A 27903-nucleotide genomic window follows, 5' to 3' on the forward strand; every position below is an offset into this window, starting at 1 on the left:
CAGCAGTTTGTCCTTGAAATTCTGGTCATTACCATTAAATTTGCCTTTCTTCTATTTCACTGACTCTTTGCACTTCCTCTCTAAAGAGGAAGGATTTATTACAGTTTTAAAGCAGTGCATGTTCCTTTCTTTTTTTATGATTTCCGCATGTAGAAAAATCAGAAAAAGCTCCCTTACACAGCCCCAAGGAAGTTTATTTCCAGTCTAAACTCTCTTTGTTCTCTCTCCACCAGGTGTGGCTCACAGTTGGTTTTGGCTCTGTAAAATGGACATTTCTGAGCACTATGTAAATATATTGCTGAATTAATCTTTTTTCTATTTGTATGCTGAAATGTACTCAGTTCCATCACTTGCCAGGCAGCACATTTTAGGTGATCAGCTCTTTAAACACCTACTAATTTGTACTGTGTTTTTTATTGCATGAACTGGTTAATTCTCATTTATTCTTTCTGTTAGAAGAGGCTTGAGTTACGAAGGTTTGCTTTACTGTTGACTCCTATTTTAAAACCATTGTGATGTAAACCAGATTCCTCTCCCTTCCTTTGCCTCTTATATGGACCTTTTTAGGTAGTTAACCATTTCAGCAGCCCACTCATCTTTCATGTTTTTCAGTGACATCAATTACATTAAATGTGTGTTCCCAAAGAAGTATTTCTAATTCCTTGTGCTTATAACCCATGCTCCTGATGTACAAAGAAGGTTTTCCACCTTTACTGTGTGGCATATTCTTTAGGTTTGAATTTTATATTTTCCTCATTTGCCTTTTGCAATACATAAATAAATAAATGACTTTAGAGCTTTTGAGCCATTGTAAACTTGTAGCACTTCACATAGTTGCTTCGCTGCCACTCCTCATGAGTCAAAAATAAATCCTACAGAAAAAGAAAAAAGGAAAGGTTTACAAAATGTGGTAGCTTATCAGCTGAAAGAACATGGACTTGACAGATCTAGTACTACAGATTCAAAGATGGTGCAATAATACTTCTAAAGTTCCTGTTAAACAATGAAGGTAAATTTCAAGAGAAAGTATTTAGGAAGTATATTCAGTTTCAAGTCACAAGTGTGGCAAAGGCACTTTGTCCTACAGCAGAGCTGTGACCTGGCGCAGTGTCAGGTACATCTCTTGGGCTGTTTCAACATTTCAGTATCCTCCTCCTACCAAATGTGTGAAGGCACTTCCTCACCTCTGTAGCCAGGGAGCACAAACAGCTCTTATGGTTCTTCTGGCTCATACAAAGCCCAGACAGATTCAAATTTTCTGTGGCTGCTAGTCTTTCCTCTTTCAGTGCCAATTTCTGTTTTCCTTTACTGACACAGAAATGGAAATCTGATACCAGTTTTTTGGGTTTTTTTTTAATTCAAAAAACTGTGATTCTTCATAAAAATCAAGACTCCTGTATTTTCTTGATTCCTAAAGAAGAGCTAGTGCTAAGCCCAAGTACTATACTGTCCCAGCTCTTGGTCCTGAAAGACCCTCCCCCAGCTCTGCATGTGGGCTGTTCTCCATGGTCTCTTGTCCTTGCCTCCTATCAGGCTCCCATTACACATTGCAGTGCAGCCTGCACCTCCACAGTCTCTGTCTTCCAAAGGCTTCCATAGTTATCCATACCCCACTCCCACCACGGAGATGCCAGCTGACAAACTAGGCATCCTCTAACAGCCTCCCCTAATGTTTTGTTATGTAATGACAAGATACTTAGCATGGATGCCAAAAACACTCTGAAAAGTAAAACTGTTTATTGTTTGACTGCATGGTTGAGCATCCATAAAAAATGTGATAAATGTGTTTAGCCAAGCAGAAAGTGTTTGGGTAAAGAATTGCTCATAACTGCAGTGAGAAAGAGTCCCACCTGGAATAACTAGAAACTTTTCTTTCACAAATGCTTATTTTGTTGTGTTATAGAGAATAAATATAAGAGTTAGTTATATTCTCATTCCTCTCCTGGCAAACCAACTTGCGAGAGGTAAGACAGGGCTAATTGCATTCACAGTACTATTTTTATGCTTTAAAACCACACAACTACAGCATTTGTAGAATCAAATGTTTATTTATTTAAACACTTCAGCAGCTATGACTTGCTTTAGATATTTGACAACTTACAGGTATATTTGTAAGGAGTGAAAAATCAACAAACACATTAACATTTCTCATTCCATAAAGAATTTCAATAAAGTTATTTACACTTATAGCCTTGCATCTGACCACTACTTTCCTCCTGTCCAAAAAGACAGAAAATGAATGAGTTGTGCATCATGCCCAGAGAGTTAACAGATTCCTGCAAAAACAGATTTTGGCAAAAAAAAAAAAAAAAAAAAGAAAAAGAAAGAAGTTGCTTAGCTCAGAATTCTCTATGGAAATGGTCTTTGTCTGTAGCCCTTATTATACTAATCACTTAGGAACTTTGGTCCTGCAAGGAAGAACTTCAGAGGATGATACTATGCTGTCTTGGTGTGACACACAGCTCAGCACCAAGCATGACTTTGAACTCTGTGGAAGCAAAGACTGTCATGTATATTTTCGTACTGACTTGCAGGGTTTGTACTCTTTGTGCCCTGATACAGTCTGGGACTGTGGCTCTGTTGTTAACCAGTGCTTTGTGAGAGATGGGGCAAAAAGGCAGTATTTCTGTACAGTCGTAGAGCAGGATCAAAATGGTGCTGTACTGTAAAAGGCATGTGGTGTGTGTGTGGAGTACATACGAATGTTCTTATCTGGGCAAACTAAACTACACCCTAGGTCTTCTTTCCTCTTTGTCTTGTGATTATGATACTGAAGTGATTTTAGAGCTCAAAAGTGGTGGCTTTCAAAAAGCAAAGCATGCTTCTCTGATATCTTCGTGTTTAGCTTAATTTAGTGCATTTTTATTGTTCATATTTTGTATCAAACAAAAACCCCACTGAAAGGAAACTGCTACAGCAGATGACATTGAAATGCAAATATAAGGTTTCACAGGAGCCCAGTCAGCAACCACTGCATTGGAGATGCATGAAATTACAATCCTGCAAATTACTTCGCAAAATAGGGAACAAATGAAGGGAGGTTTAAGTAGCAACGATTACCTATTCCATTGCTCCTTTTCTGGGCAGACATCAATAAAAGACAATAATGCTAGAAGCTACAGGGACTTGTACAAGATTAAATTACATTAATTGGTGTTAACTGAATGGGAATGTTGAAATTAAAATTAGAAACAATGTATGCTATACTCAAATATAATTGCAGAAAGGAAGTACACCTTACCAACAAGGATAACAAACACTACTACACATCAGCAAACCATACTAGAGCTGGAGCAGCTGTTTTTTTATGGCCCAGGTTGCAGGGCTAATGGCTTTTTTTAAATGACAGTTATTGTCTCTTCCATTTCAGGGCACTAAGAATTAGGACTCATTGCACATTCTTGTGTGCTACACTGAAAAACCCAATGTTCAAGAGATCGATCCTAGTTTTTAACTGCCTTTTTCTTCCACAGCACCCACTGCTGCGTGCACTTGTCCAGTGCACATGCCTGTGCTGGGTGGTGTGCAACAGGCACTCAGGTGACAGAAAGACCTGGCAGCCAGTGCTGGAGGCTCTTTGCATGCTCAGTAGAAGACCTGCAGGTTACTTTGCCAGCAGGAGCTGGTGAGGCCTGAAAGGGCTGGGCAGGGGCTCAAGGGATTTTGTAAACATCGACAGTTTTTAATTTCGCTTTGCGAATTCCCGCAGTAAGTTTCACTCTGGAAAAAATCAACTAATAATATGTTGACTTAAAGCATGTCTACCGGTTTGAATTATGACATTTTTCCATTTTCCAGGATTTAATGATATCTTTATAAGTATACTGTGGCTTCTACTTCCTAACTCAGGTTTTGAATCTTGAAAACATATAGTCTGTGTTTTGTTAAATTTGTCTATTTGTTTGTTAGGATCATGACGAGACCTAATACTTTTTCTTACGATTTTGTGATTAATGTACTATCTAGCACTTATCTGCTGATAAATGTTGGTTCATACAGTGCTGTATAGTTTCAAAGTATTACATGGTACGTCACTATTAACAGTTTTTTTAAAAACATCCTGTAAAACAGAGTGGTTTCTAAAACAAGCACAAATTAATGGGCATCAAACTGATGCATAGTACAGTGGTTAGTGCTTTAGTATAACTGAACACATGGGGAGACCTTCAGAAGATAAAAATTACTCCAGATAGGAAATGTCAAGGCACAACTCTCAATGTCAAGGCAGGTCTATTTATTCTTAGCTGTTGTAGGTTCCATGTCTATGTCCGACAGAGCACAGTAGCAGAGCATCTGAACATACTTTGTTGTTGTAGCTGTAATAGCAAAAATGTGTGAGACAAAGTTATAATATATCTTAGACAAATACGTGGATTTTGAGGATTTGAAAGCACTACACAGATATTAGGAAAATCTGAAAATACCTTAATCAATTGGATAAAGCACGTTATAAATAGCTAAAGGCAAAAGAAGCTCAATAATTAAACAGAAAGTTGTGTTTAATCAGACTTTCATCAACATCTCCATTAAACTGTTGGATTGATAGCTGAGTTTGAACTGCATAAAAATCTTAAAGTTTTATTTCTCGAGACTGCCTGAATTTGAGGAGTGGAAACTACCCTTCAGGCCAACAATTCATTATTTCATAATTTACGAAAATACACATACTCCACTGATGCAGATATTCCATTCCTTGGACAGGAAGTGAAGTGGTGGTGTTCTGGTATTTCTGCCTTCCAGGGTATCAACCTGCATGCATTTAGTACTCACAATCCTACCTTTCTACTTTTCTCGAGCCAACATGTTGAAATGGCTCAACACCACAAATATTAGATGACCATATTGCATCCACATATTGGATGGTTTTGAACAGGTGTGGATGCTTTTGTTCTCAGGACCATGTGACGAAGCAAACAGTCTCAGACATGCCACATACAAAAGTGTAGCAAATCTTCATAAAGAAAAAGGATTCTAGGAAAAACTGTTATTTCTTACTTTTGAGCAAGCATTCAAAGTCTCAGCACACTAAGTAGGACAAGAAGATGTTATCCACTGAGTGGACAAGGACTTGGCTGGATAGTTGCATCAAAGAGTTGTGGTTAAAGGCCCAGTGTTCAACTGGAGACAGGTAACAAGTGGTGTCCCTCAGGGGTCAGTGTTGGGACTGATCCTGCTCAATGTCTTTCTTAGAGACATGAACAGTGGGATTGAGTGCGCCCTCAGCAAATCTGCTGATGACACTAGGCACTGTGGTGCAGTGAACGCACTGGAGGGTGGGGATGACATCCAGAGGTACATGGAGAGGTTTGAGAAGTGGGCCTGTGCAAATCCCATGAAGCTCAACTAAGCAAACTGCAAAGTCCTGCACCTGGGTTGGGGCAATCCCAAGCACAAATACAGCCCAGGAGAAGACTGGATTGAGGGCAGCCTTGAGGAGAAGGACTTGAAGGTGTTCACTGACGAGAAACTGAACCTGACCCATTAAGTATACTTGCAGCCCAGAAAGCCAACCATGTCCTGGGTTGCATCAAAAGGACCGTGACCAGTAGGTCAAAGGAGGCGATCCTGCCCCTCTACTCTGCTCCTGAGACACCCCCTGGAGTACTGTGTACAGTTCTGGTGTCCTCAGCACAAGAGGGATGTGTACCTGCTTGAGTGAGTGCAGAGGAGGGTGATGAAGATGATGAGAGGGCTGGAGCATCTCTCCTGTGAAGAGAGGCTGAGAGAGCTGGGCTTGTTCAGTCTGGAGAAGAGAAGGCTCCAGGGAAACCTTATAGCAGCTTCCAGTACCTAGAGGGGGGCTATAGGAAATCTGCAGAGGTACTTTTTGCAAGGGCATGTAGGGATAAGAAAAGGGGAAGTGGCTTTAAACTCAAAGAGAATGTACTTAGATTTAGATATTATGAAGAAATTGTTCTCAGTGAGGGTGGTGTGGCACTGGCACAGGCTGCCCAGAGAAGCTGTGGATGCCCCATCCCTGGCAGTGTTCAAGGCCAGGTTGGACGGGGCTTTGAGGAACCTGGTCTAGTGGAGGGTGTCCTTAGACACAGAGGGGTTGGAACTAAATGATCTTTAAGGTCCCTCCCAACCCAAACCATGCTATGATTCTATGTTGCTTACCAGAGAGCCACTGTAGACATTTAGGTCGTTTTTCAACTGGCAGATAGACTCCTAAATAATATGCAGGAACGCCTGAGAGGGCAATACCAATGCCAATAAGGGAACTGATTGTGTCGCTGTAGAGAGGAACTATGACCAGGAAAAGGGAACATAAACAGTATACTATAGGGAAGAAGAGGCTAAGCTGTGGAGACAAAAAAAAAAAAATAAAAAAATCCAACATTCATTAAAAGATGCAGTAAAAATATCAGGTTTTGTAGATTAGACATGTCAATAATAAAAATATAGCTATTGACTATATTATGTACTGAAACTTTTATTGCCTACAGTCAGTACAATTTGCTAGCTTATGTGTATGGTGCTGAGAGCCTTTTACTTGGTACACATGTGGGTATCTGACCATTTTGTTGCTTTCAGGCCTGTACAAGCTGAATTTCTTTCCAGTTCGTAAGAGAGTGATCTTTGAAAGCAGTGCTTTATAACTGAGCAGTAATGGGTAGTTTTCCCTCTAACTTCAATTGCAAATTTTTAATTGTAAATTTTGTTGGTTTTTATTTTATCAGTATTGGCATGTTGATGCTACAGAACTAATGGACTGATTTACAACCATTTCTCCTGGGCACTTAACAAATATCATACCACAAGTAAGGAAAGTTGCAATAACCTCTATGGATTTGGTTTGCACTAAAATACTTTTCATTGCCTGTAGTAATGAGCCTTCTCAAGAGTCCAGGAGTTGACATGTGAACACTAGCTGAGACTCTTGGGTGTTTAATGGTATAAATAACTCTTTTTCCTTATAAAGGTTAAAAATGTAAGTCAATGAAAACCAACTGCTATGCTTCAGAAAAACAAAAGGTGTATGTGGAGTTGGGACATTGACTAAACTGGCAAATGCTGATAGGAATTAAACAGTCATTGTCTATAATCTGACTGTAATCCTTGCCTTAGTAGAGTCAGTAGCAAAACTGCCAGTAAAGCAAGATTTAACCTCTGTCTTAACCATACATGGGGGGAGAGTTGGGAAGTGAAATATGAACATACTTCAGGAAAATTTGGTCTGCTCTGGAAGAGTGGAATCTTGTAGCAGTAGGTGCTTAGGAAATTTTATGTCTGTGAACCATGTGGGTTTTATAATCAGGATGCTACACTTAAATGGAAAAGAAATGTGTTGGTAATAATGATTCCCAAGGTTTGGAAGTGAGAGTGACAAGGAAGAAATATTTAGATTGCCTATTAATTTGGATTTCTCATAAATTTTGCTGCATCACTGCTGCGTCAAAATGCAGGTCATGGAGCCAACAGAGTGCAGTGAAATGGAAGCCAGCATGTGATTTTGTGTGCCTGGGGAAAGCTGTGCATTTCCCTCCCTGCTTCTTGGACAATCACTGTATTAAAACTAGAAACAAGTTTTAGGCACACTTTGTTTCTTTGCCAGGTGCTCTTCTACAGTTAGTCATAAATCTTGCATTTTACTGTCTATGACCACTACGCAGGGGTAGGGAACAATCAAAATATATTTGATTATTCAAGCTTTTGAACTTTTGCATGAGCAGAAATTTGGGCATTTATGGGCTTTGGATTTTGATAAATTTGTTAAGTCATGTAATTTTGATCAGAGTGTTAACCTCTCTAGAGCCTGCATCAATAGCTCTACTGAGCTCCTCTACTGAGCAATAAAAAAGGGGGTTGATTCAGATGGGCTAAGAACCCCAGGCCTTATTTATTTTGACATAAAGATAGCTGTAAGGTTGAACAAAAGGAAAAGGAAATGGCAAATATCATTTCAACCTCACAGCAAAAGTACCAGAACAGATGTTCTTCTGGAAACTCAAATGGTGTTTGCTCCTTCATTCCTTATCTTCTATGTTGAAAGGATTTCTATGGCTGATAAATAGTCTGTAACTGAACTGGCAATGTTATGGTTGTGATATTATAGATCACATAAACACATGCATTAACTGGCTTTTAGGGCTTGTTTCCTCTCTTGTTTACTTACTTTGATAGGCCGGGGTCGATGTGGCTGAGTGTATCTCAAATATATTAGTCCTGCAATAGACAGACCCACAAAAAGCCAGTAGTTGAAGCAGTAGTAATTAATGAGGAGGAAAACGTCTTCCACAAAGAGATAAATCAAAGTCATTAAGCCCTAGAGATAATAAAAACAAAGACTTTTTAATGTGAAAATAAAGAGGTAGTAAAGTTATTAAAGGGCTGTTTCCAACATATTTTTCTGGACATAGGACATCAAGTCCTTGTACTTAAAACTCAGAAATCTGCAAATATTCTGTGTGAAACATGCTGGTATCTCTTCCTTAAACACAGCAGTGACACCACCACATTTGGCTGAAGAGATGTCAGGTTTGTTATGTTTCAGCACCAACAGAAAACCCTCCTAAGAGGGCTGGGTGAGGAGCCCCAGACTATGAGATTGCAACTTTTAGTAAATTATGTGGCGTCAAATAGGACTGGTATGGTAATGTATTCATTAGCCATATGTAACAGAGGGCAACAAAAGACACCAAATAATATATATGTTCAAATAAACAGCAGTGAAATGCTTTGGAATGATTCTACCTTCTCTGTTTGCACACATCATCCCCCTTATTTTAATCTGCTAGATATATGAACAATTTATTAAAATAATTTGCAGTAATTCTATACCTTATTATTCCTCAGTTTGGTGTAATTTATTGTATAGTGACAGCAGGAAAAATGTCAATATGGCTACAGGTATCTGACAACAGGAATTTAATTTTAAGTACATTGTCACTCCTGTTGTAACAAGAGTTCTAGAAAACCAGCCTATGGCAGGATCTGAGCTATTCCTGTTGTATTCTTCTCCAGAGGCACTGAAAACTCACATAAAGGCTTATACAACTCATGTGCTTACTGTTATATATTTAGCCATTCTCTGTTTTCTATTGTACTTCCTCCTCACTAATCTTGTTCAGAGAGCATATGAACGTACATCAAGCCATTCACTTTCCGCTGGAAAAACCCTGCCAGATAAAATACCACCACCGCTACCCCCCTCAGTGAGCTTTAGATATTGTGGGCATTTGAGGAAGGTGTCTCCAGTGCAGGAGAAGCCCAGGAAGAGAGGAGGTGTTATACTCCCTGTGTCCGAATGTCTGGTTGCCCCAGCCAGGCACAGGTCTGGGCTGTCACTTACATTGAAGAGAAGAGCAGGGACTGGTGTGAAGCACTTTACATGAATCAAGCTCAGACTGTCAGGGAGGTGTCCTTCTCTGGCTCCAACATAAAATAGCCTAAAAAAAAAAAAAAAAAGAAAGCTTAACCAGACAGTGTTGCTTTCTGACAAAGGCAGCATTCATTCTTTTATTAATCTATTGTAAATGCTGTTCTCTTCTCAAGTGGCTTTAGTTTATCAGTTGGTGCTGACCATGAGAAGCCGTGTCAGATTGTAACAATCCTTCCATCATAAATGAACTGCCTGACATGGAAAAAATTAACTGTTACTTTTACACTTTACTGTGTAGTAAAGAATGCAGATTAATAATAAATGATTCCTTTTCAATTAGCTAAAATAAATCTTGTATTTCATACCTAGATGCTGCAATTATTGATGAGTTTAAGCCACTATAGCAAGACATGGCCACTGCTATAGGAATTATCCACTTAGCATAACTAAGGGTTTCACCACCAAACGTCTGTAAACAGAAAAAGGAAATAATAGTGAGGCCTCTCATATTAAGCATATGGGTAATCCTAAAATACTCTCATGAAAACACACCCCACCAAATACTGTGTCATAGTCCATCCTTTCTTATGACACCCAATAATGGCTTGGGAAATTAGAATTTGGAAAACCTGATCAGTATCAAAATAGAAATGGCAGATATATTAAAAAAGGATTTAAACCCCCCCAACATTTCTAAGCCCAGATCAAGTCAATGATGTAATAGAAGAAAATGTATTTGCTTTAACCTATTCTGACAAATAATGGCTGTAGTAATCCATGAGTTATAATTGTACTCTTGTATAAAATATTGGTAAAGTTTTAAAAAGCATTTCATTGCACCTTTTTGTGTTGAAAATATTGCTGTGATCTTGCAGCATGAAACATCACACACTATACATTAGAATGATAGCAAAACCACCCAGACTTTGCATAGCTCTTTCCCTCTCTGGCCTTAGCGAAGCGTCTTCTACAATGAAGTACTGTTAGGAGCAGAATTTGCAGAGTATACAAGAGGCTTTTTACAAGAGCAGATTTATCTTTACATGCACCTGCCAATATACCGGTACTCTTACATGAAAATGAAGTTTAAAACAAAGCAATAATCATCAGCATAGAAATATTTCAATAGTTTTGCCAAGAAGTGTGCTACCTGAGGTTTTTATGCAGTGTCATCCATACAGTAACTTTCTTAATTATTTTATACAACTTACCACAGCCACTGCATCACTCGTGAGGAGAGCCGACATGTCCAACACTACATAGTATGCTATGTTAGTCAACAAATAAATAACAGTCACAATAGGCATTGAAATTGCAATAGAAAGAGGTAGATTCCTGCAAAAGGAAAGTGGTGTAATTATTTCTTATTCTTTAAATAAAGAATATTTAAGTAGAATTGTTCCCAAATTCAAACATTTGTGAATGGATACCTCCGTAACGTTTTGTACTACATCAGTTTGTAATCATGGGGTTACAAAATAACGTGCAGCCATGTGTGGAACAATTCCGTAAGCAACATAGTTGGCTGCTGTGGGTCTGTCACAAGCTTCAGAGAAAGAAAAGTACATTTATACCTTTAAATTGCATATGAAGCAATTTAACAGTGCACTTAAGCAATGAGATTTAAGTGCACACTTGAGGGGCAGAGATATTTCCAGTGCTACTTGTGGACTTTTTCTTTTTTACTTAACCTTTCAAACTTAGCAAAATTAAACATTTTGCCCATAAACAAGTAATGATGAAGATCACATGATAAAACAGGCATAAAACCGATAGAGTCTTACTCTATTAGTGGCAAAACCAGTCCTGGAAAAAAATTGTTCTGTCTGACTGAAAAGAAGTAGGGAATTTCATGGGGCTGTATGGATCCATGATTTTCTCTGCTTTTCAAAGGGATTTGTTCTCTTTAAAAATTGCCATCTGAAGTATAGCATGTAAAAATACATATATGCAGACAAGTGATTTATTAGTGTGGTATAGCTGGTAAGTGAGGAAGTAATCAGAAAGGGTTCTCGTACTTCTTCTTTTCAAGAGGAGAAGGTTTTTACAGAGAAAATAGTTTGAGAAATTTCCACTCAGAAACAAACAGAGAGCAGCTGGTCCTGCCATCTCACCTGGCTTACCAGGACACTTCAGCAATACAAAGGAAAAGCATGCTTTTACCTCTCAGGATTCTGCATTTCCTCAGTGACATAGTTGAGGGTGTCCCATCCTGAGTAGGAGAAGAGGGCAGAGTGGAGAGCCAGAGCAATCATCCCTGGGTTTGTTGCTGAGCCCTCAAATGGGGCTCTCAGGTTTTCTGTTTCTCCTGTGCAAATGACAAGTGCCTCTTAGATTTCAAGGATTATGACATAGAAGGATGCTACAGTAAGTCTCAGCTAACCAAAAGGAAATAAAAGCCCACTTCATCCAGGCTTCATTACTACTTGTAAAAGGGCACAGCTTGTATTTTCACTTGACATGTAGGAAATTTTCAGTCAGACTGTCAGACAGCTGCTCTTGTACAGGAAGACAGCAGAAGATATTTTCCCATGTTTTATTATTTGGATAATTCTACCAGAACTCACAGCGTGCTCATCTCCTGGCATCACTGTCTAGCCTACAGAAGGAGGGAGCCACACTGAAGTCATGCTATATGCCCTGTCAGCCAGGCAGAGGCACTCCTGGAAACCCAGTTTCAGTTCCTGAATCTGTCTCATATTTCTTCCTCATATCTGTGCTCATATCCTGGAGGCATAGTTCTCAGTGGCATGCTCTGTCCCACAAAGGAGCTTATAAAAGTAAAAGGAGGAGACTTGCTTTCCTTTCAAAATTCTCCTCTAATTTAGCTCAATTGGTTGAGATGAAAACCTGCTGCAAAATAGACAAAATGTTAATGAATCTGTGTGAGCCTTCACTATGATTCTGGAAAGGGGCGGAAAGGCTTTACTGAGTTTGCAAGAAGGAAAATCAGCTATCTAATGTAACTGAAAGTGAGTTAAATATTAAGAAACACAGAAACATGCTTAAACCTATATTAAGGAAGGAAGTAAGGTCTTTGTTGTAAAATGAAACAACTTCACTTTGTGGTTAAACTAGGGAGGTTATAAATACCATGAAAGCAACTCAGTCTTTGAAAAGCAGCAACTACAAGGAGACTGTTCAAATCGAGGAAGGTGAAACTATGAGATGTACACACTTTGCAGGAGAAAATGATTGGAAGGAAAAAAAATAAAATCCAAAAGGACCAAGAAAACTGTTTTGTTTTGTTTTTTTCACCAAAGACAGTTCATATTCAACATCAGATACATTGTAAGTATTCAGTGTTTTCAAACAAGAGGCGCAACTGAGCACAGCAGAACAATATGTCATGGCTAAAATGTCATAACTGTTCTTTTCTTTAAAAAAGCTGCTGAGTCTCAGAGTGCATTGACCTGATCACAGCTTCCTCCAGAAGTCTACATCATTCCTCTTTCCAGGCCTTTCTGTATTTAAGTGCTCTGTTCTGCTTAAAGAAAGCAGAGATGAGACCTTGACTACCAGTAAAAACCCTCAGCATTTTGTGTTCCTCAGACTAATGTTTTCTCTCTGCCCTTACCCTCCCTCATCCCATGAAGCAATGCGAAGGAACTAGTCTGGGCTGTATGGATGCAGGAGTAGAGGGAATGGCCCCTTGGCCAAGCTGCATCCTGGCAGCTGCATGCCAGCAAGCAGGCTGGAGGTTTTGAGGGACACAATTTGGAAGCATAGGTAAATTTATGACTCTGGAGACAGGACATCATGGGCTCACACTTTTGTAAAACTGCAGCAGCTTCATGAGGGCAACTACTCAGCCACGGTCCAGGAGGTTCCTCCAGTGTATGGATGATAACTTCCTCATGCAAATGGTGGATGAGCCAACCAGGAGAGGTGCGCTGCTGGATCTCATCCTCACTAACAAGGAGGGTCTGGTTGAAGGAGTGAAGGTTGAGGGCTGCCTTGGTTGCAGCGACCACGAGATGGTAGAATTCAGGATCTTGTGTGGTAGGGTCAGTAGAATAGCAAGTAGAATCGCAACCCTGGACTTTAGCAGGGCAAACTTTGGCCTCTTCAAGCGATTGCTAGGGGAAATCCAGTGGGCTAGGCTGCTTGAAGGGAAAGGGGCCCAAGATAGTTGGTTGACGTTCAAGGACTGCTTTTTCCGAGCTCAAGATCGGAGCATCCCGACACGTAGGAAGTCGAGGAAGAGGGTCAGGAGACCTGCGTGGTTAAATAGGGAATTGCTCGGTATGCTCAAGTGGAAGAGGAGAGTTTACAGGTCATGGAAAGAAGGGCTGGCCACTTGGGAAGAATATAAGGCTGCTGCTAGAGGATGTAGGAAAGCTGCTAGGATGGCTAAGGCCTCCTTGGAATTAAAGCTGGCGAGAGGGGTCAAGGACAGCAGAAAGAGCTTTTTCAAATACATGGCAGGTAAAACTAACACCAGAGGCAATGTAGGCCCGCTGATGAACGGGACGGGTGCCCTGGTGACAGAAGATACAGAGATGGCAGAGTTACTGAATGACTTCTTTGTCTCTGTCTACTCTGCTGGAGGCAGTCCTGAAGAGCCCTGTACCGCTGAGACCCCGGATGAAGATAGGTCAACGGAGCGGTCTGCCTTAGTTGATGAGGAATGGGTTAAAGACCAGTTGAGCAATCTGGATATCCATAAATCCATGGGTCCAGATGGGATGCACCCGCGGGTGCTGAGGGAACTGGCTGAGGTCATTGCTAGACCGCTCTCCATCATCTTTACCAAGTCTTGGGAAACGGGAGAGGTGCCTGAGGACTGGAGGAAAGCAAATGTCACTCCTGTCTTCAAAAAGGGCAAGAAGGAGGACCCGGGTAACTATAGACCGGTTAGCCTCACCTCCGTTCCTGGGAAAGTGATGGAACACCTTATCCTTGGTGCCATCTTAAGGCATATCAAGGATAAGAGGGTTATGAGGGGCAGTCAACATGGCTTCACCAAGGGGAAGTCGTGCTTGACCAATCTCGTAGCCTTTTATGAGGAAATAACACAGTGGATGGATGATGGCAGAGCAGTGGATGTGGTCTACCTCGACTTCAGCAAAGCGTTTGACACAGTCTCCCACAGCATCCTTGCGGCTAAATTGAGGAAGTGTGGTCTGGATGATCGGGTAGTGAGGTGGACTGTGAACTGGCTGAAGGAGAGAAGCCAGAGAGTTGTAGTCTATGGGGCGGAGTCTAGTTGGAGGCCTGTATCTAGTGGAGTGCCTCAAGGGTCGGTACTGGGACCAGTATTATTTAATATCTTCATCAACGATTTAGATGAGGGAATTGAGTGTACTATCAGCAAGTTTGCTGATGACACTAAGCTGGGAGGGGTGGCCGACACGCCAGAAGGCTGTGCTGCCATCCAGAGGGACCTGGACAGGCTGGAGAGCTGGGCGGGGAATAACTTGATGAAATATAACAAGGGAAAGTGTAGAGTCCTGCATCTGGGCAGGAACAACCCCAGGTTCCAGTATAGGCTGGGGAACGACCTGTTAGAGAGCAGTGTAGGGGAGAGGGACCTGGGGGTCCTGGTGGACGACAGGGTGACCATGAGCCGACACTGTGCCCTTGTGGCCAAGAAGGCCAATGGCATCCTGGGTTGTATTAGAAGGGGGGTGGTTAGTAGGTCGAGAGAGGTCCTCCTTCCCCTCTACTCTGCCCTGGTGAGACCTCATCTGGAATATTGTGTCCAGTTCTGGGCCCCTCAGTTTAAGAAGGACAGGGACCTGCTGGAGAGAGTCCAGCGCAGGGCAACTAAGATGATTAAGGGAGTGGAGCATCTCCCTTATGAGGAAAGACTGAGGGAGCTGGGTCTCTATAGTTTGGAGAAGAGGAGATTAAGGGGTGACCTTATTAGTGTATATAAATATATAAAGGGGGAGTGTCACGAGGATGGAGCCAGGCTCTTCTCAGTGGCAAACAATGAAAGGACAAGGGGTAATGGGTACAAATTGGAGCACAAGAGGTTCCACTTAAACCTGAGAAGAAACTTCTTCTCAGTGAGGGTGACGGAACACTGGAACAGGCTGCCCAGGGAGGTTGTGGAATCTCCTTCTTTGGAGACATTCAAGACCCGCCTGGACACGTTCCTGTGTAACCTTATCTAGGTGTTCCTGCTCCGGCAGGGGGATTGGACTAGATGATCTTTTGAGGTCCCTTCCAATCTCTAACCTACTGTGATACTGTGATACTCCTTCATGGAACTGTGCGTCTTCATGCCTTTAGGACAGTTCATTTGTTTGGGTTTCTTTAGACTTGAACAAACTGGTGACAACCAACATGCACAGATAATGGCTAAACAAAAAAGCTGTTTTAAAAGCTGTTGAAGCATTAAAGCGTAACAGCTAATGCAACTGCAGCCAAGGAAAGGAGAAAGACAGCAAACATGGAAAAGTAAGCATGCTTCTAAAGTCTTATAAGCTAGTTTCAGCAGTAGAAAACAACAATTCCTGATGTGAAGAGGGGAACCATCCTTATTTCAATTGAATAGAATGGCTATTTGGCAATTTCATGGGAAAGGAAAATGAAAAAACCTTAGCAGCTGAACAAGAGAGCTGGAGTTGGAAGAGACTTCCCTGTACCAGAGGCCCAAATCTATAGAAGCAAATCTAGTGTCATATGCAAAGATCAGAGGTAGCACAGGAATAAACTATTTTCAAGCGTTTCAGTGTATTCAGCTCAGTGCAATTACGGCTGAGATGAGGTGGCTCATCTGTCCTGTGATGTCTTACAATACCACAGTGATTCATATCACAGGTTTATCTCTAGATTCTAGAAACATGCACATCTCTTTGCCAATGAAGGCAAGGACATGTGCCTCCCTTCCTTGTGCTCACCCCTTGCAGGCTGCTGCAGTGCCTCTCTGGCATGGGTGCACCAGGGGCTGTGGTGTGAGGAGCAATGGAAAGGATGTGCCTGGCAACTTCTGCAGTGTTTTCCTGTTATAGGACAAGTAGCAACACTTGTGTTTAATCAACACGAGTCAGAGACACACAGCACTAAACTGATGTTAATTCAGCTGCTATTTGCTATTCAACTTGAGTGATGCAGAACTTGGTATGTGGTCTTCCATCCACACAAAGGTAGAATAAAAATCAACACCCCATTGCTTAACAAACCAAAACATTTCTGTAATTTTCCTATGACAGGCAGGGCTTTTTTTTTTTTTTTCTTTCCAGAAAAAAACCCAACATTTGATTACATAAGTCTGATCTTCCTGCACTGATTTTGAAATTTGTATACAGTTTAAGAATGTAAGTAAATTAAAATGATTCTTACCTTTACCAATTTTGTAAAGGCCAACAGATATCACCAAGAAAAGGGCCATAACTTTTGCGTAAGTGAAAACATCTTGTACACGGGTTCCCCACTTTACATTGACACAATTAATAAATGTTAAGGAACCTACAGAGAAAAAGAATATGCATGAGAGGAGCATATGCACCCACTTGTGAAAAGGTAAGAAGGTAAAGGACCCTGAGAGCTACCAACCTGTCAGACTCTCCTCTGTGCCTGGGAAGATCATGGAACAGATCCTCCTAGAAGCTATGCTAAGGCACATGGTGGATGGGGAGGTGATTTGTGACAGCCAGTGTGACTGATGAGAAGCTGGACATGAGCCAGCAATGTGCACTCACAGCCTAGAAAGCCAATGTATCCTGGGCTGCATCAAAAGGAGTGTGAGCAGCAGGTCAAGTGAGGTGATTCTGCCCCTCTACTCTGCTTTCACGAGACCCCACCTGGACTACTGCCTCCATGGAAAATTACTTACCCTTTTGGAAGTTTTTGCTGTGTTGTACAGTTTAAGCCATTTTTAAGCACAGCCTCAAAGGAACTCATATCCTAGATTGACAAATCCATATTTATAAGGAAAATACTTTGAGTGCAGTCCATCTACTAGGGGACATATTTGTAATGCTTATCCCTGTGTTCACCTAAAACATACAGTCACAATAAAGTCAACTTTGTGGAGTGTCTGATTAAACTACACAATTTCTCTAGAGACAACACTCATATTAGGCAGAGTATTTTTAATTCCATATGAGTTTTACAATGTATTTTTTTTTTCCATTTTTTGTGATTTGCAAGAAATACAGGAGGGAGAGCATGGACCAAATGTGGGCTGCCAATTAGGCCAATGATCCATAGAGATATATGTGTCTTTAATCAGCAGTCACAGTTTTCCCCAGCCAAATTGTTGTAATTCACCTCCCTCCTCTAGTAATCACAGCTCCAAATACAATCTGTCTGAATAAAAGATTATTAGTTCTTAGGAACTTGTTTTAGAGGGGCAATAATTATTTTCCATAATAGCAGGTGAAGGAAAAGAAATTCAGAAAAATCTCCCTGAGTATCTCTGAGTACCTACAATTATAGCTCTTAACTTCTAGGAATCATAACTTTACTTACATATACAAGCAGCTGCAATCAACCTGCCTGCTTCATATGGTGGCTCGCAATGAGGAAAAATTGGTTGAACAATATAGTTGGCAAACGTGATTGCTATCACTGCCTGAGTTGTTGGTTCAATAATTAGCAAGGAAGACCAGAGTCTGATGAAGGCCACAAAGCCACCAAATGCTTCCAAAATATAGGCATAACTGGCTCCAGATTTAATGATGGATGTTCCCAATTCAGCATAACACAAAGCTCCGAACAGTGAAAATATCCCACCAAGCACCCAGATGACTAGGGAGAGTCCATAGGAAGCACTGTACATTAGAACACCTCTGGGTGATACAAATATCCCAGAGCCAATCATGTTCCCTACAATTAAAGAAACTCCATTTAGCAATGTGATTTCTTTTTTCATCTGCATTTTTTCACTTGTCTCTTCCATGCTGTCCATTTCAGCTCTTCCATGCTTAGTTTTGGATTTCTTATTGCAGCGTATTTGCCAAGGGGCTGGCATCTTCAACTATCATTACCTGAAAACAAGAGGAGAGAACATCTTCTGTAATGCTCATGGATAAGGTAATTAGCTTGCAAGGCAGAAACAGTACAAAGAATAATCGTTTTGACTGCTTTTATTTTGCAGTTCAGGAACCACATACTAGTGAATTTATTTAATTTTCACTGTTCTGTACCTTTCGAAAGGCTAATGTGAGGCCATTGTCCTTGATTATAGATCCTGAAGCTTTCACAAACTCTCAGTTCACTTTCACTGTTTACCTTGAATTGTAATTCTACCTTACATTACTGAAGTTTTATCTTGGGGCATAAGGAGACACTGTAACCCTGGAAGCATGTTCTAAGAATAGTTAGAGTGCACCCTATGGGCATCCTCTCATTCCAGGAAGAACTTTATTTCATTATTATTTGTTTCATCAAATAACACCGATTGGAAAATTATCTGCTGAGGAACACAAGAGAAAAGAGAGATAAAGGTACTAAAGAGCTCTAGCCTCAGGAGGTTAGTGTTAATATGAGGATAAAATGATGAAATCCATTTGTGGGTCCTGAGGGGCGGGTAGGGGAAGTTCCTAAATCACTGTCCATCATATTTGAAAATCATGGCAGTCAAGTGAAATTCCTGATGTCAAGCTGTGTGGGTTGGATGATACACTGCCTTCCAGTATCTGAAGGGAGCCTACAGGGATGCCAGAGAGGGACTCTTCATCAAGGACTGTAGTGATAGGACAAGGGGCAATGGGTTTAAACTTAAACAAGGGAAGTTCAGGTTAAATTTAAGGAAAAAGGTTGTTGCTGTGAGGGTGGGGAGGCACTGGAACAGGCTGCCTGAAGAAGTGGAGAATATTCCATCCCTGGCAGTCTTCAAGGCCAGTTTGGACACAGCCTTGGTCAACCTGGTCTAGTGTGAGGTGTCCCTGCCCATGGCAGAGGGTTGGAACTAGATGATCATAAGGTCCTTTCCAACCCAAACCATAGAATAATAGAAACATAGAATTAGTTATATCCAATCAAAACTTCCCCTGTTTATGTTTTAACCCATTACCCCTTGTCCTATCACTACAGCCCCTAATGAATAGTCCCTCCCCAGCATCCCTATAGGACCCCTTCAGATACTGGAAGGCTGCTATGAGATCTCCACGCAGCCTTCTCTTCTCCAGGCTGAACAGCCCCAACTTTCTCAGCCTATCTTCATATGGGAGGTGCTCCAGTCCCCGATCATCCTCATGGCCCTCCTCTGAACTTGTTCCAACAGATCCATGTCCTTTTTATGTTGAGGACACCAGAACTGCACGCAATACTGCAAGTGAGGACTCACAAGAGCAGAATAAAGGGGCAGGATCACCTCCTTCGACCTGCTGGTCACACTCCTTTTGATGCAGCCCAGGATACGGTTGGCTTTCTGGGCTGCAAGCGCACACTGCTGGCTCCTGTTCATTTTCTCATTGACCAGCACCCCCAAGTCCTTCTCCGCTCTGAATCTCTTCTCTGCCCAGCCTGTAGCTGTGCCTGGGATTGCTCCAACCCAGGTGTAGGACCTTGCACTTGTCATGGTTAAAGTGCATGAGGTTGGCATCTGCCCACCTCACAAGCATGTCAAGGTCCCTCTGAATGGCATTCCTTCCCTCCAGCGTATCAACCGAGCCACACAGCTTGGTGTCATTGTCAAACTTGCTGAGGGCACACTCAATCCCACTGTCCATGTCACAAAGATGTTGAACAAGACCAGTCCCAACACCAATCCCTGAGGGACACCACTCATTACTGGTCTCCAGCTGGACACTGAGCCGTTGACCACAACTCTTTGAGTGCGGCCATCCAGCCAGTTATTTATCCACCGAGTGGTGCATTCGTCAAATTGCTGTCTCTCCAATTTAAAGGCAAGGATGTCATGTGGGACAGTGTCAAGCACCTTGCACAAGTCCAGGTAGATGACATCAACTGCTCTACCACTGTCCATCAGTTCCATAGCCCTATCATAAAAGGCTACCAAATTGATCAGGCAGGATTTCCCCTTAGTGAAGCCATGCTGGCTGCCACCAAGCACCTTGTTGTTTTTCATGTGCCTTAGCATGCCTTCCAGGAGAATCTGCTCCAAGATTTTGCCAGGCACAGAGGTGAGACTGACTGGTCTGCAATTCCCTGGGTCATCCATTGTCCCCTTCTTGAAAATGGGGGTTATATTTCCCTTTTTCCTGTCATCAGGAACTTCACCTGACTGCCATGATTTTTCAAATACGATGGCCAGCGGCTTAGCAACTTCATTCGCCAGCTCCTTCAGGACCCGCGGATGGATTTCATCAGGACCCATGGACTTGTGCACGTTCAGATTTTTAAGATGGTCTCGAACCAGATCCTCTCCTACAGTGGGCCCAAGGTCTTCATTCTCACAGTCTCTGTTTCTGCCTTCCAAGACTTGGGTGGTGTGATCAGAGCATTTGCCAGTGAAGACTGCGGTAAATAATTCACGAAGAACCTCAGCCTTCTCCAAACCCAGGGTAGCCAGTTCTCCTGATGGCTTCTGGAGAGGGCCCACGTTGTCCTTAGTCTGTCTTTTATTTGCAGTGTACCTATAGAATCCCTTCCTGTTATCTTTCACATCCCTAGCCAAGTTTAATTCTAACTGGGCCTTGGCTTTCCTAACCTGGTCCCTAGCTTCCCAGACACCCTCCCTGTATTCTTCTCAGGCCTCCTGTCCTTGCTTCCACCTTATATAAGCCTCTTTTTTTCCTCTGAGTTTCCTCAGTAACTCCTTATCCATCGAAGGAGGTCTCCTGGCCCTCCTGCTGCACTTCCTTCTACTTGGGACACAACACTCCTGAGTTTGTAGCAGCTGATCCTTGAATATCAACCAACAGTCTTGGGCCCCCCTGACCTTTAGGGCTGTAATTTTGTGACTCTATAAAGAAAAGCGCTTTAGCTGTTCCTAGAGACGAGCTTGCTGCTGCAGTAAATGATGCATGTTGATTATTAATCTCACTTGACCTCTGGGTAGGAGCCACTAGCATGCATAGGGATTGAGTTTTGAACACTCTGTCCTTGGAACACTTTTGCGTAAGAGTCCTGCAAACACAACTGTAAAAGCTTCCCACTCTGGTGCTCCCATGGCAGGATCCAGTTATGCTGGGAGCTGGGAAAAACAATGTAACTGCCTAGCTGCATGGATAAATCAGCCATGTGAATAAATCACACCGCTGTGGGGCTGAGGTCCTTAGGAATGGGGAAGGGAAATATGACTGCTGCGACTGCAGTGACTGTCTCGGTTCTTGGGTCCTGCTGACTCATAACGGTGCTTAGTTAAAACAACGAATTTTTCTGGTGCCTGTCTCAAAAGAAATTTATTTCTCCTTTCCTTCTCTAACTCCACGTACACTCCACATACTTCCAAAAGCCTTCCTCAAAATCCTACGAATTAAAGCCAAGTTCTCTGAGTAGATCAAAGCTCCTCCATGCAACACTGGCCAAAAACATCTGGTCACAAATTTATGTTGTTAAAACATGCATCAATGGTGAGTTTAAAATGAACAACCTGCCCTCCCCAAACTTTCTGAAAGGTTTGCTTTCCTCTATAAAGCATATATATCTGGTTCAGCAATCCTGAACAATTTATAATTACATGTGCTCTTTTCCAGCTTTTCTGGGGGCAACTCAGTTTCCTAGTTGATCAAATAACTAAGGAAGTGTGATGAGAATTAAAGATTAAAAGATGTCAAACCATCTTTAAAGATTAAACGCTTTTCTCATTCCAATGGCACTTTCTCTAACCACAGGAGCACTGTGGGAACATGGTAGCAAAGTTAAATATTAATTTGCCAGAGGTGTTCAAGCGTGATTACCTAGTCCCCTGTGTTTTGCTGATGGATGCCACACACAGGTGGCTCCTTTTATGTCTCACTTTGTCCCTTTAAGAAAAAACATGTCACCTTGGTCTGGGAGGGAGGAATTATAGGAGCTACTACTTCTAGAGCCTCCTGGCTCTGTTTCTGCTTTTCATGGCTATGTGAAATGTTGGCAGAAACACCCTCTAGTGATTGTAGGTGTTCAGAGATCCTATCAGGACACAGCATGCTGGAAACTTGAGCAGAACTCTGTATTAATACTCCTTGGGCAGCTGGGCTAGTTTAAAATTACCTCATGCTTTTTGTGCCTCATCTGGGATATTTAATTTTTTTATTTTATTTTTAATGTGGGTATTCAGAGCTTTGTCTCTGAGCCAGGAGGCACAAATATTTAGGTGGGTACTGCTCAAAGGGAGTGAGAATTTAAAATGCAGCAGTTCCAGAGGGAATGTGAACGCGAAGCTATGCCAGTAGTGATCAAAACCAATGGCTACCATTTTTCCTCAGATGAAGTCTCAATGACAAATGAGATAAATATATGTTCCTGTAAAGCAGGATACATAAATACATAATGCAGTTGACAGGTTGTAATTTGTAGAGGTAACTTGCATGCATGATATCCAACCTGAACTTTGATGTCTAGTATGGATAACCTGGTAGCTAAAGGGAATTTGAGCATTTAAAGTGGCAATGCTACTTACGACTAGTATAATTTTCACAATCTGTAGTTTTCATGAAAGTACAAAGGTAAAGTTCAAATTATTTTCTTAACACCATGTTTTGCATATTTTTTAATTCTCTATTTCAGATCTCTTATAGGAAATATTTTTCACAAATAAGTGACTCTGGATGAGACCATTTAAAAAGAAAAAGAAGAAAAAACAGTTAAAACTTCTATACTTTGAGAGATGTCACATTAGCAAAACTTTTGACCAAACTCTGAATTAAGTCCATCAATAGGTACAGCCTAAGAATCAAAGGATAAGAGATTCAGTTTTCAGAACCAAGATGTGTAACTTCACTGTAGTTATGTTAGCCAAATTTACGTCTGCTGAAAATAGGCAAGAAGGTAGCAATCTGAGAACAAAATCTTTCAAACAGCTTCTGCCTGTCCCTTTGCTGCCCCCTTCCCACTCCTTCCACCAAGCCAATAGCAATATTCCCCTTAGCTTTGACAATGCACTGATTTTGTTCAGTGGAGTCACAATGTTGAAGCTTTTATTAATTTCCTCATTCAGGACTATGTCTTCCTTAAATAAATAAATTTTGACTGAGGCACGAATCATGCTAGTTCTCAGCAAAGTTTTCCTGCAAGAGGACTGGAGTACCTCTCCTATGAAGGCAGGCTGAGAGATTTGGACATGTTCAGCCTGGAGAAAAGGCTCCAGGGAAACTTTATAGGAGCTTCCAGCACCTAAAGGGGGCCTACATAAAGAGTGCTGGAGAGAGGCTTTTTACAAGGGCATGTAGTGACAAGGGGGAATGGCTTTAAACTGGAAGAGGTGAGATTTAGAATGGATATTAGGAAGGAATTCTTTACTGTGGGGGTAGTGAGGCACTGGCACAGGTTGCCCAGAGAAGCTGTGGCTGCCCCACCCCTGGCAGTGTTCAAGGCCAATTTGGATGGGGTTTTGAGCAACCTGGTGTAGTGGAACGTGTCCCTGCCCATGGCAGGGCCGCTGGAACAAGATGATCTTTAAAAGTCCCTTCCAACCCAAACCATTCTATGATTCTATGCTTAAACAGTCTCCTCTACAGATCTTCCTGTATAATAGCAAAAGGAGAAGATTTTTTTTGTGCCATGTGTAAGAAATTTACTGCTGTTACAATCCAGGCAGTGATGAAAACAATTTGAGGATATGCCTAATCTCTGCCACTATGGTTCCCTCATTTTGCTGTTTTGATTCTACGGAACCTGGGCCACATTAACTAATGCAGGAAAGTGTCTTAGAGAGAAAACAGAATGACTTGAGAGCACAAACAGCCATAATGACCCTAAATCCTTTGCAGTCTTACGTTTACCTCCTACCTGTATGCACAAAGAGCATCAGAAAGGAACTTGTAGACCGACACCTGAGAAGTTAAAGAAAATAATTGCTCCACACACAGGTAATTCTCAATAGCTAATTTTTTAGTCAAGCCACTGCCAGAAATCACACATAAAAGTGAAGGAAGAAGGGACATCTTGATAGTAGTTGAAAACCAGAGCTGAAATTAAAACCAGTTCTTCCACAAATTGGTGTAGGACTGGTTTGTTAGGGCAGGATTGCTCACTTTCCATCCTTTAGGGACTTACAGCTTCATGAGTGATTGCCTCCTTTAGGAGTTAATTAACCTTTGCTAAATGTTTCTACAAGGCTTGGCCAGGAGTTTTGGAAGCGTGACATTCTCAGCTTTTAATTCAAGAAAACTGATAAATAAATCAGAGGATCTCTCTTAGATACCACATATTGCTCCATTCAGCAGATTCCCTTCTAAACTGAGGGCATTCAAAAGTCATCTGCTATCAAAGATGCTGGAACATGCTGGACATCAAGCATATTCCTTAATATTATTTCAGATAATTTCATGGCTTTTTCTTTACGTGATTATTGTCTACCACCACATAATGTTTAATAATGAAAGTCTGCTATGCCATCAATGAACACAGCAAATCAAACCAGGCAATAAAAGTGATTAACTGGAGGCCATGATTGCAGGTAGGCAATGGGGATATGCAGGGAGATCAGATGCTGAGAGCACTCTGTTTGTTTGATGCAGCAGAAAGGCTAAGCCCTGGCCCCCAGAAAAGATGAAGCTTCAAATGCTCCATGCCTGGCAGTGTTCAAGGCCAGGCTGGACAGAACCTTGGGTGACATGGTTTAGTGTAAGGTGTCCCTGCCCACAGCAGGGGGGTTGGAACTTGATCATCTTAAGGTCCTTTCCAACACAAACCAGTATGTGATTCTGTGATTCTGTAAAGCCCCAATAGTTTCTTGTTTCAGTCAGAAAATTAATGACAATAAGGATGACATTTAAAAACAAAATCTAGCATATTTTAATTATGTTTATATTAGAAAGCAATTTTTAAAGTCATGAGCAATCTCTTCTTTTCTCCATGTACAGTGTGGGTAATTCTCTCCCACATGTAACAGATTAACTTAAAATAAAAACTCCTCCAACCATGGACATTTATATTAATCAAAAATGTGTAATGATGTGTAGTCTTCAAAACATGCTGAGCATGAGCATCAACAGGTCCTAAAGCGGCAGATTATACTGCTGAACATTTTCCAGTGAGAAGGGAGATAAAGCAAACAAATCAAGTTATACATTATGAAGGAAAAGCATAAAATAAAACACCGTTAGCAATAACAATAATGAAACCAACAAAAAATCCACTTTGATCTCCCCTGAAGAAAACATATCCCACTCAATAGGAAACAAGTATATTTTCTTTTGGTTTCTGAATTTTATGTTTATAATAATTTTCAGTGAATTAATGCTTCACATGCTCCAAATTCATTACTGTGCTCAGAGGATGGATTTCCCTTAGGAGAAACAGAGGTATTTGAGAGAAAAGCTACTGCAGTCCAAATATAAGAAAAGTATTTTAAAGAGAAGGTATCAGCTTACCAGAGGGTGGGTGATATGCTTGCTTCCCTTAGCAGGAAGGCTACTGTGATCGAACAGTGACTCTCTAGCTGCTGCTCTAAATAAGCACACATTTGTTTCACCAGGGTGGGTGGGTGGATGGATTAACACTAACTTGAATAGCCTCTTCTCTCACTTTCAGTTCAGCCTTGCCTTTAGTTGCTGCTTTTATTGCAGTAGCATGAATACTAAAATCAATGAGAGCTTTCAAGAAAGAAGATCCCAGACACTCCTGGAATGTGGTTTCTCCAAACAGCCTCGACTGAGGTCATTAGCAGTCAGAAGCATCAGCTTAAATATCTGCTGCTCTCTTTTCCTTAGAAAGTTGTGACAGAAATAAGACAAAAGGAATTTTTTTTGGAAAAAAGTATCTTTCATCTGTGCATCAGTGAAACCTAGAGCATTTTCCTAGATGTTAATGTGAAACAAATGCAGTCTAATTCCTCGTTAGTTTAAAAAGTCACAATGAGACTTCTTACTAATACTGTACACAAAGAATACATCTATCCTCATGGTGAATTGGACAAAACAAGGATTTTCACTTGGGGAGACTAGTAAAGAGTGGTAGTTAACTGAAAATCATAGGTATTATTTAATTTCAAACAACCCAATATTTTGTTTACTTTAAAATATACAATTTCTTTGAAATTTAATCTACTTATTGTTAAATATTTATCAACTCAGTTATTTTTCTGAACTGGAGAATTATGTATCTGTGGCTTTTCTAATTTATGGCAAAATAATATACAAACCAGGCTAATCTGGTGTTAAGATCTTATTTTAAATAAATAAACTTTAAAATAATATTTATGACAACAAATAAGCAAAGAAAGAAATTACATACCCAGCGTAATCAGCTTTGTCTTCTAAAACAATGTGTTGCCCTTACTATGAAGTACTTTTGGAAAGCCAGTATGGTATACAGCACACTGTTTCCAAAACAAGTAAACATCCAGAAAATAAAGCTTTCTCGGCAGAGCAAAAAGTTAATGAATTCAAGAGCACTAACCTGTGATTTTCCTTTTCCATGAATGACAAGGCTAAATAGAAAGGCAAAAATTCGTACTTACGTGTCAAAGAGCATCTGGAAGAAGCTGATCCAGCAAGTCAAGTTTTAAGTCACGGGACTGAGTAGAGGCACTAGATAACAGGACTTCATCAGAATGGGCTACTAAACCATGTAGGAAAGTGAAATAATTGAATTCAAGAACAAATATCCCTCCAGTTAGTCTCAGTAATCCAACTTGAAAACAAGCAGGAAAGCTGCATCATATCGCACGTTCCATACTGTAACCCTCAGTGACCCAAATGAATAATAGAAACAGCCCAAGTCTTTCTACTGAAAGTCAGTGCTCCTCCTATTTCTTCCTTTTAAAGTAACATCTTGTAAAAACACGCTTTCCTTCATAGAATGAGACAGGTCTACAGTTAATGTTTACACAGAAATGGCTGCCCTTTTTTAAAACACTATTCAATAACAGGTATGACAAGTATTTTGAATAAATAGCTTCCAAGTTGCTTTAGTTTTATCTGTGAAGGATGGTTATTTATTCCTGAGAGCTCTTTAAGTCTGCCTGAAAAGATTGCACAACTCCAGCTGCCTGCAAGACTGTGGTTACGTACTCTATAATATATCAAGAACATTTTGGCAACAGAATTGTTTTGCAGGGATGCTGGTCTCTGCTGGAAGAACAGACAGGCTGAGAACAATGTTCCTTAATCAGGACCTCTGTCATTTTAAAATCTTTTTCTTTGGTCAGGGCAGTGTTAAGAAACTATATTCTAAAAACTAGAATGCATATTTTCAAGGAAGTGTAACTACCTTCACTCTGAAATTCAAACTTGAATTTGTGCTGTTTCCAATTTGGGTCATGAAACTAGCTTTTTGATGGTGTGCTGTGCTGTGCTGACTGTCCTCAGACATTTGCCTCCTCTTGGAGCTTTAGTTCACCTTTATATTTTTCATATATCGTTCTACAGAACCAGCCTCAGCCCTTTAATTCTGTAAAGGCTGCATGCTGGAAGGTGAACCAAAATGTTTTCTTCATTAATATTACTTTGGTCTGACCTTGGTGGTTACGTCCTGCTTGACATTTCCCACAGATTTACAGTAACAGCACATAACTCAGCACTGAGCAATCACAAAGCATGCAGACTGCATGAAAACTTTCTTGATTACAC

At 41.0% G+C, this 27903-nt stretch overlaps 1 protein-coding gene across 4 annotated transcripts; it reads right to left on the reverse strand.

Annotated features, from left to right (window-relative positions):
- Positions 1–178: 178 nt before the first annotated feature.
- On the reverse strand, positions 179–27558 carry LOC133208721 (Y+L amino acid transporter 2-like). 4 transcript variants are annotated; one of them, XM_061346806.1, is made up of 10 exons: positions 26563–26737; positions 17750–18267; positions 16619–16744; positions 11489–11633; positions 10537–10660; positions 9691–9794; positions 9296–9392; positions 8120–8269; positions 6121–6304; positions 179–872 (listed from the first exon to the last, which is right to left on the reverse strand). In XM_061346806.1, the coding sequence occupies exons 2-10, from the start codon at positions 18249–18251 to the stop codon at positions 853–855; spliced, it is 1452 nt and encodes a 483-aa protein (XP_061202790.1). In that variant the 5' UTR covers positions 18252–18267; positions 26563–26737; the 3' UTR covers positions 179–852. The 4 variants fall into 4 exon arrangements, with proteins under 4 accessions (XP_061202790.1, XP_061202788.1, XP_061202786.1 ...); XM_061346804.1 differs by lacking the exons at positions 179–872; positions 26563–26737 and adding exons at positions 4214–4316; positions 26793–27558; XM_061346802.1 differs by lacking the exon at positions 179–872 and adding an exon at positions 4214–4316 and having other exon boundaries at positions 26563–26732.
- Positions 27559–27903: the final 345 nt, after the last annotated feature.

The sequence above is a fragment of the Neopsephotus bourkii genome, unplaced genomic scaffold (genome assembly GCF_033783945.1).
Source record: "Neopsephotus bourkii isolate Nb327-2 ecotype Australia unplaced genomic scaffold, CSIRO-AGI_Nbou_v1 NB_275, whole genome shotgun sequence".
NCBI lineage: Eukaryota > Metazoa > Chordata > Aves > Psittaciformes > Psittacidae > Neopsephotus > Neopsephotus bourkii.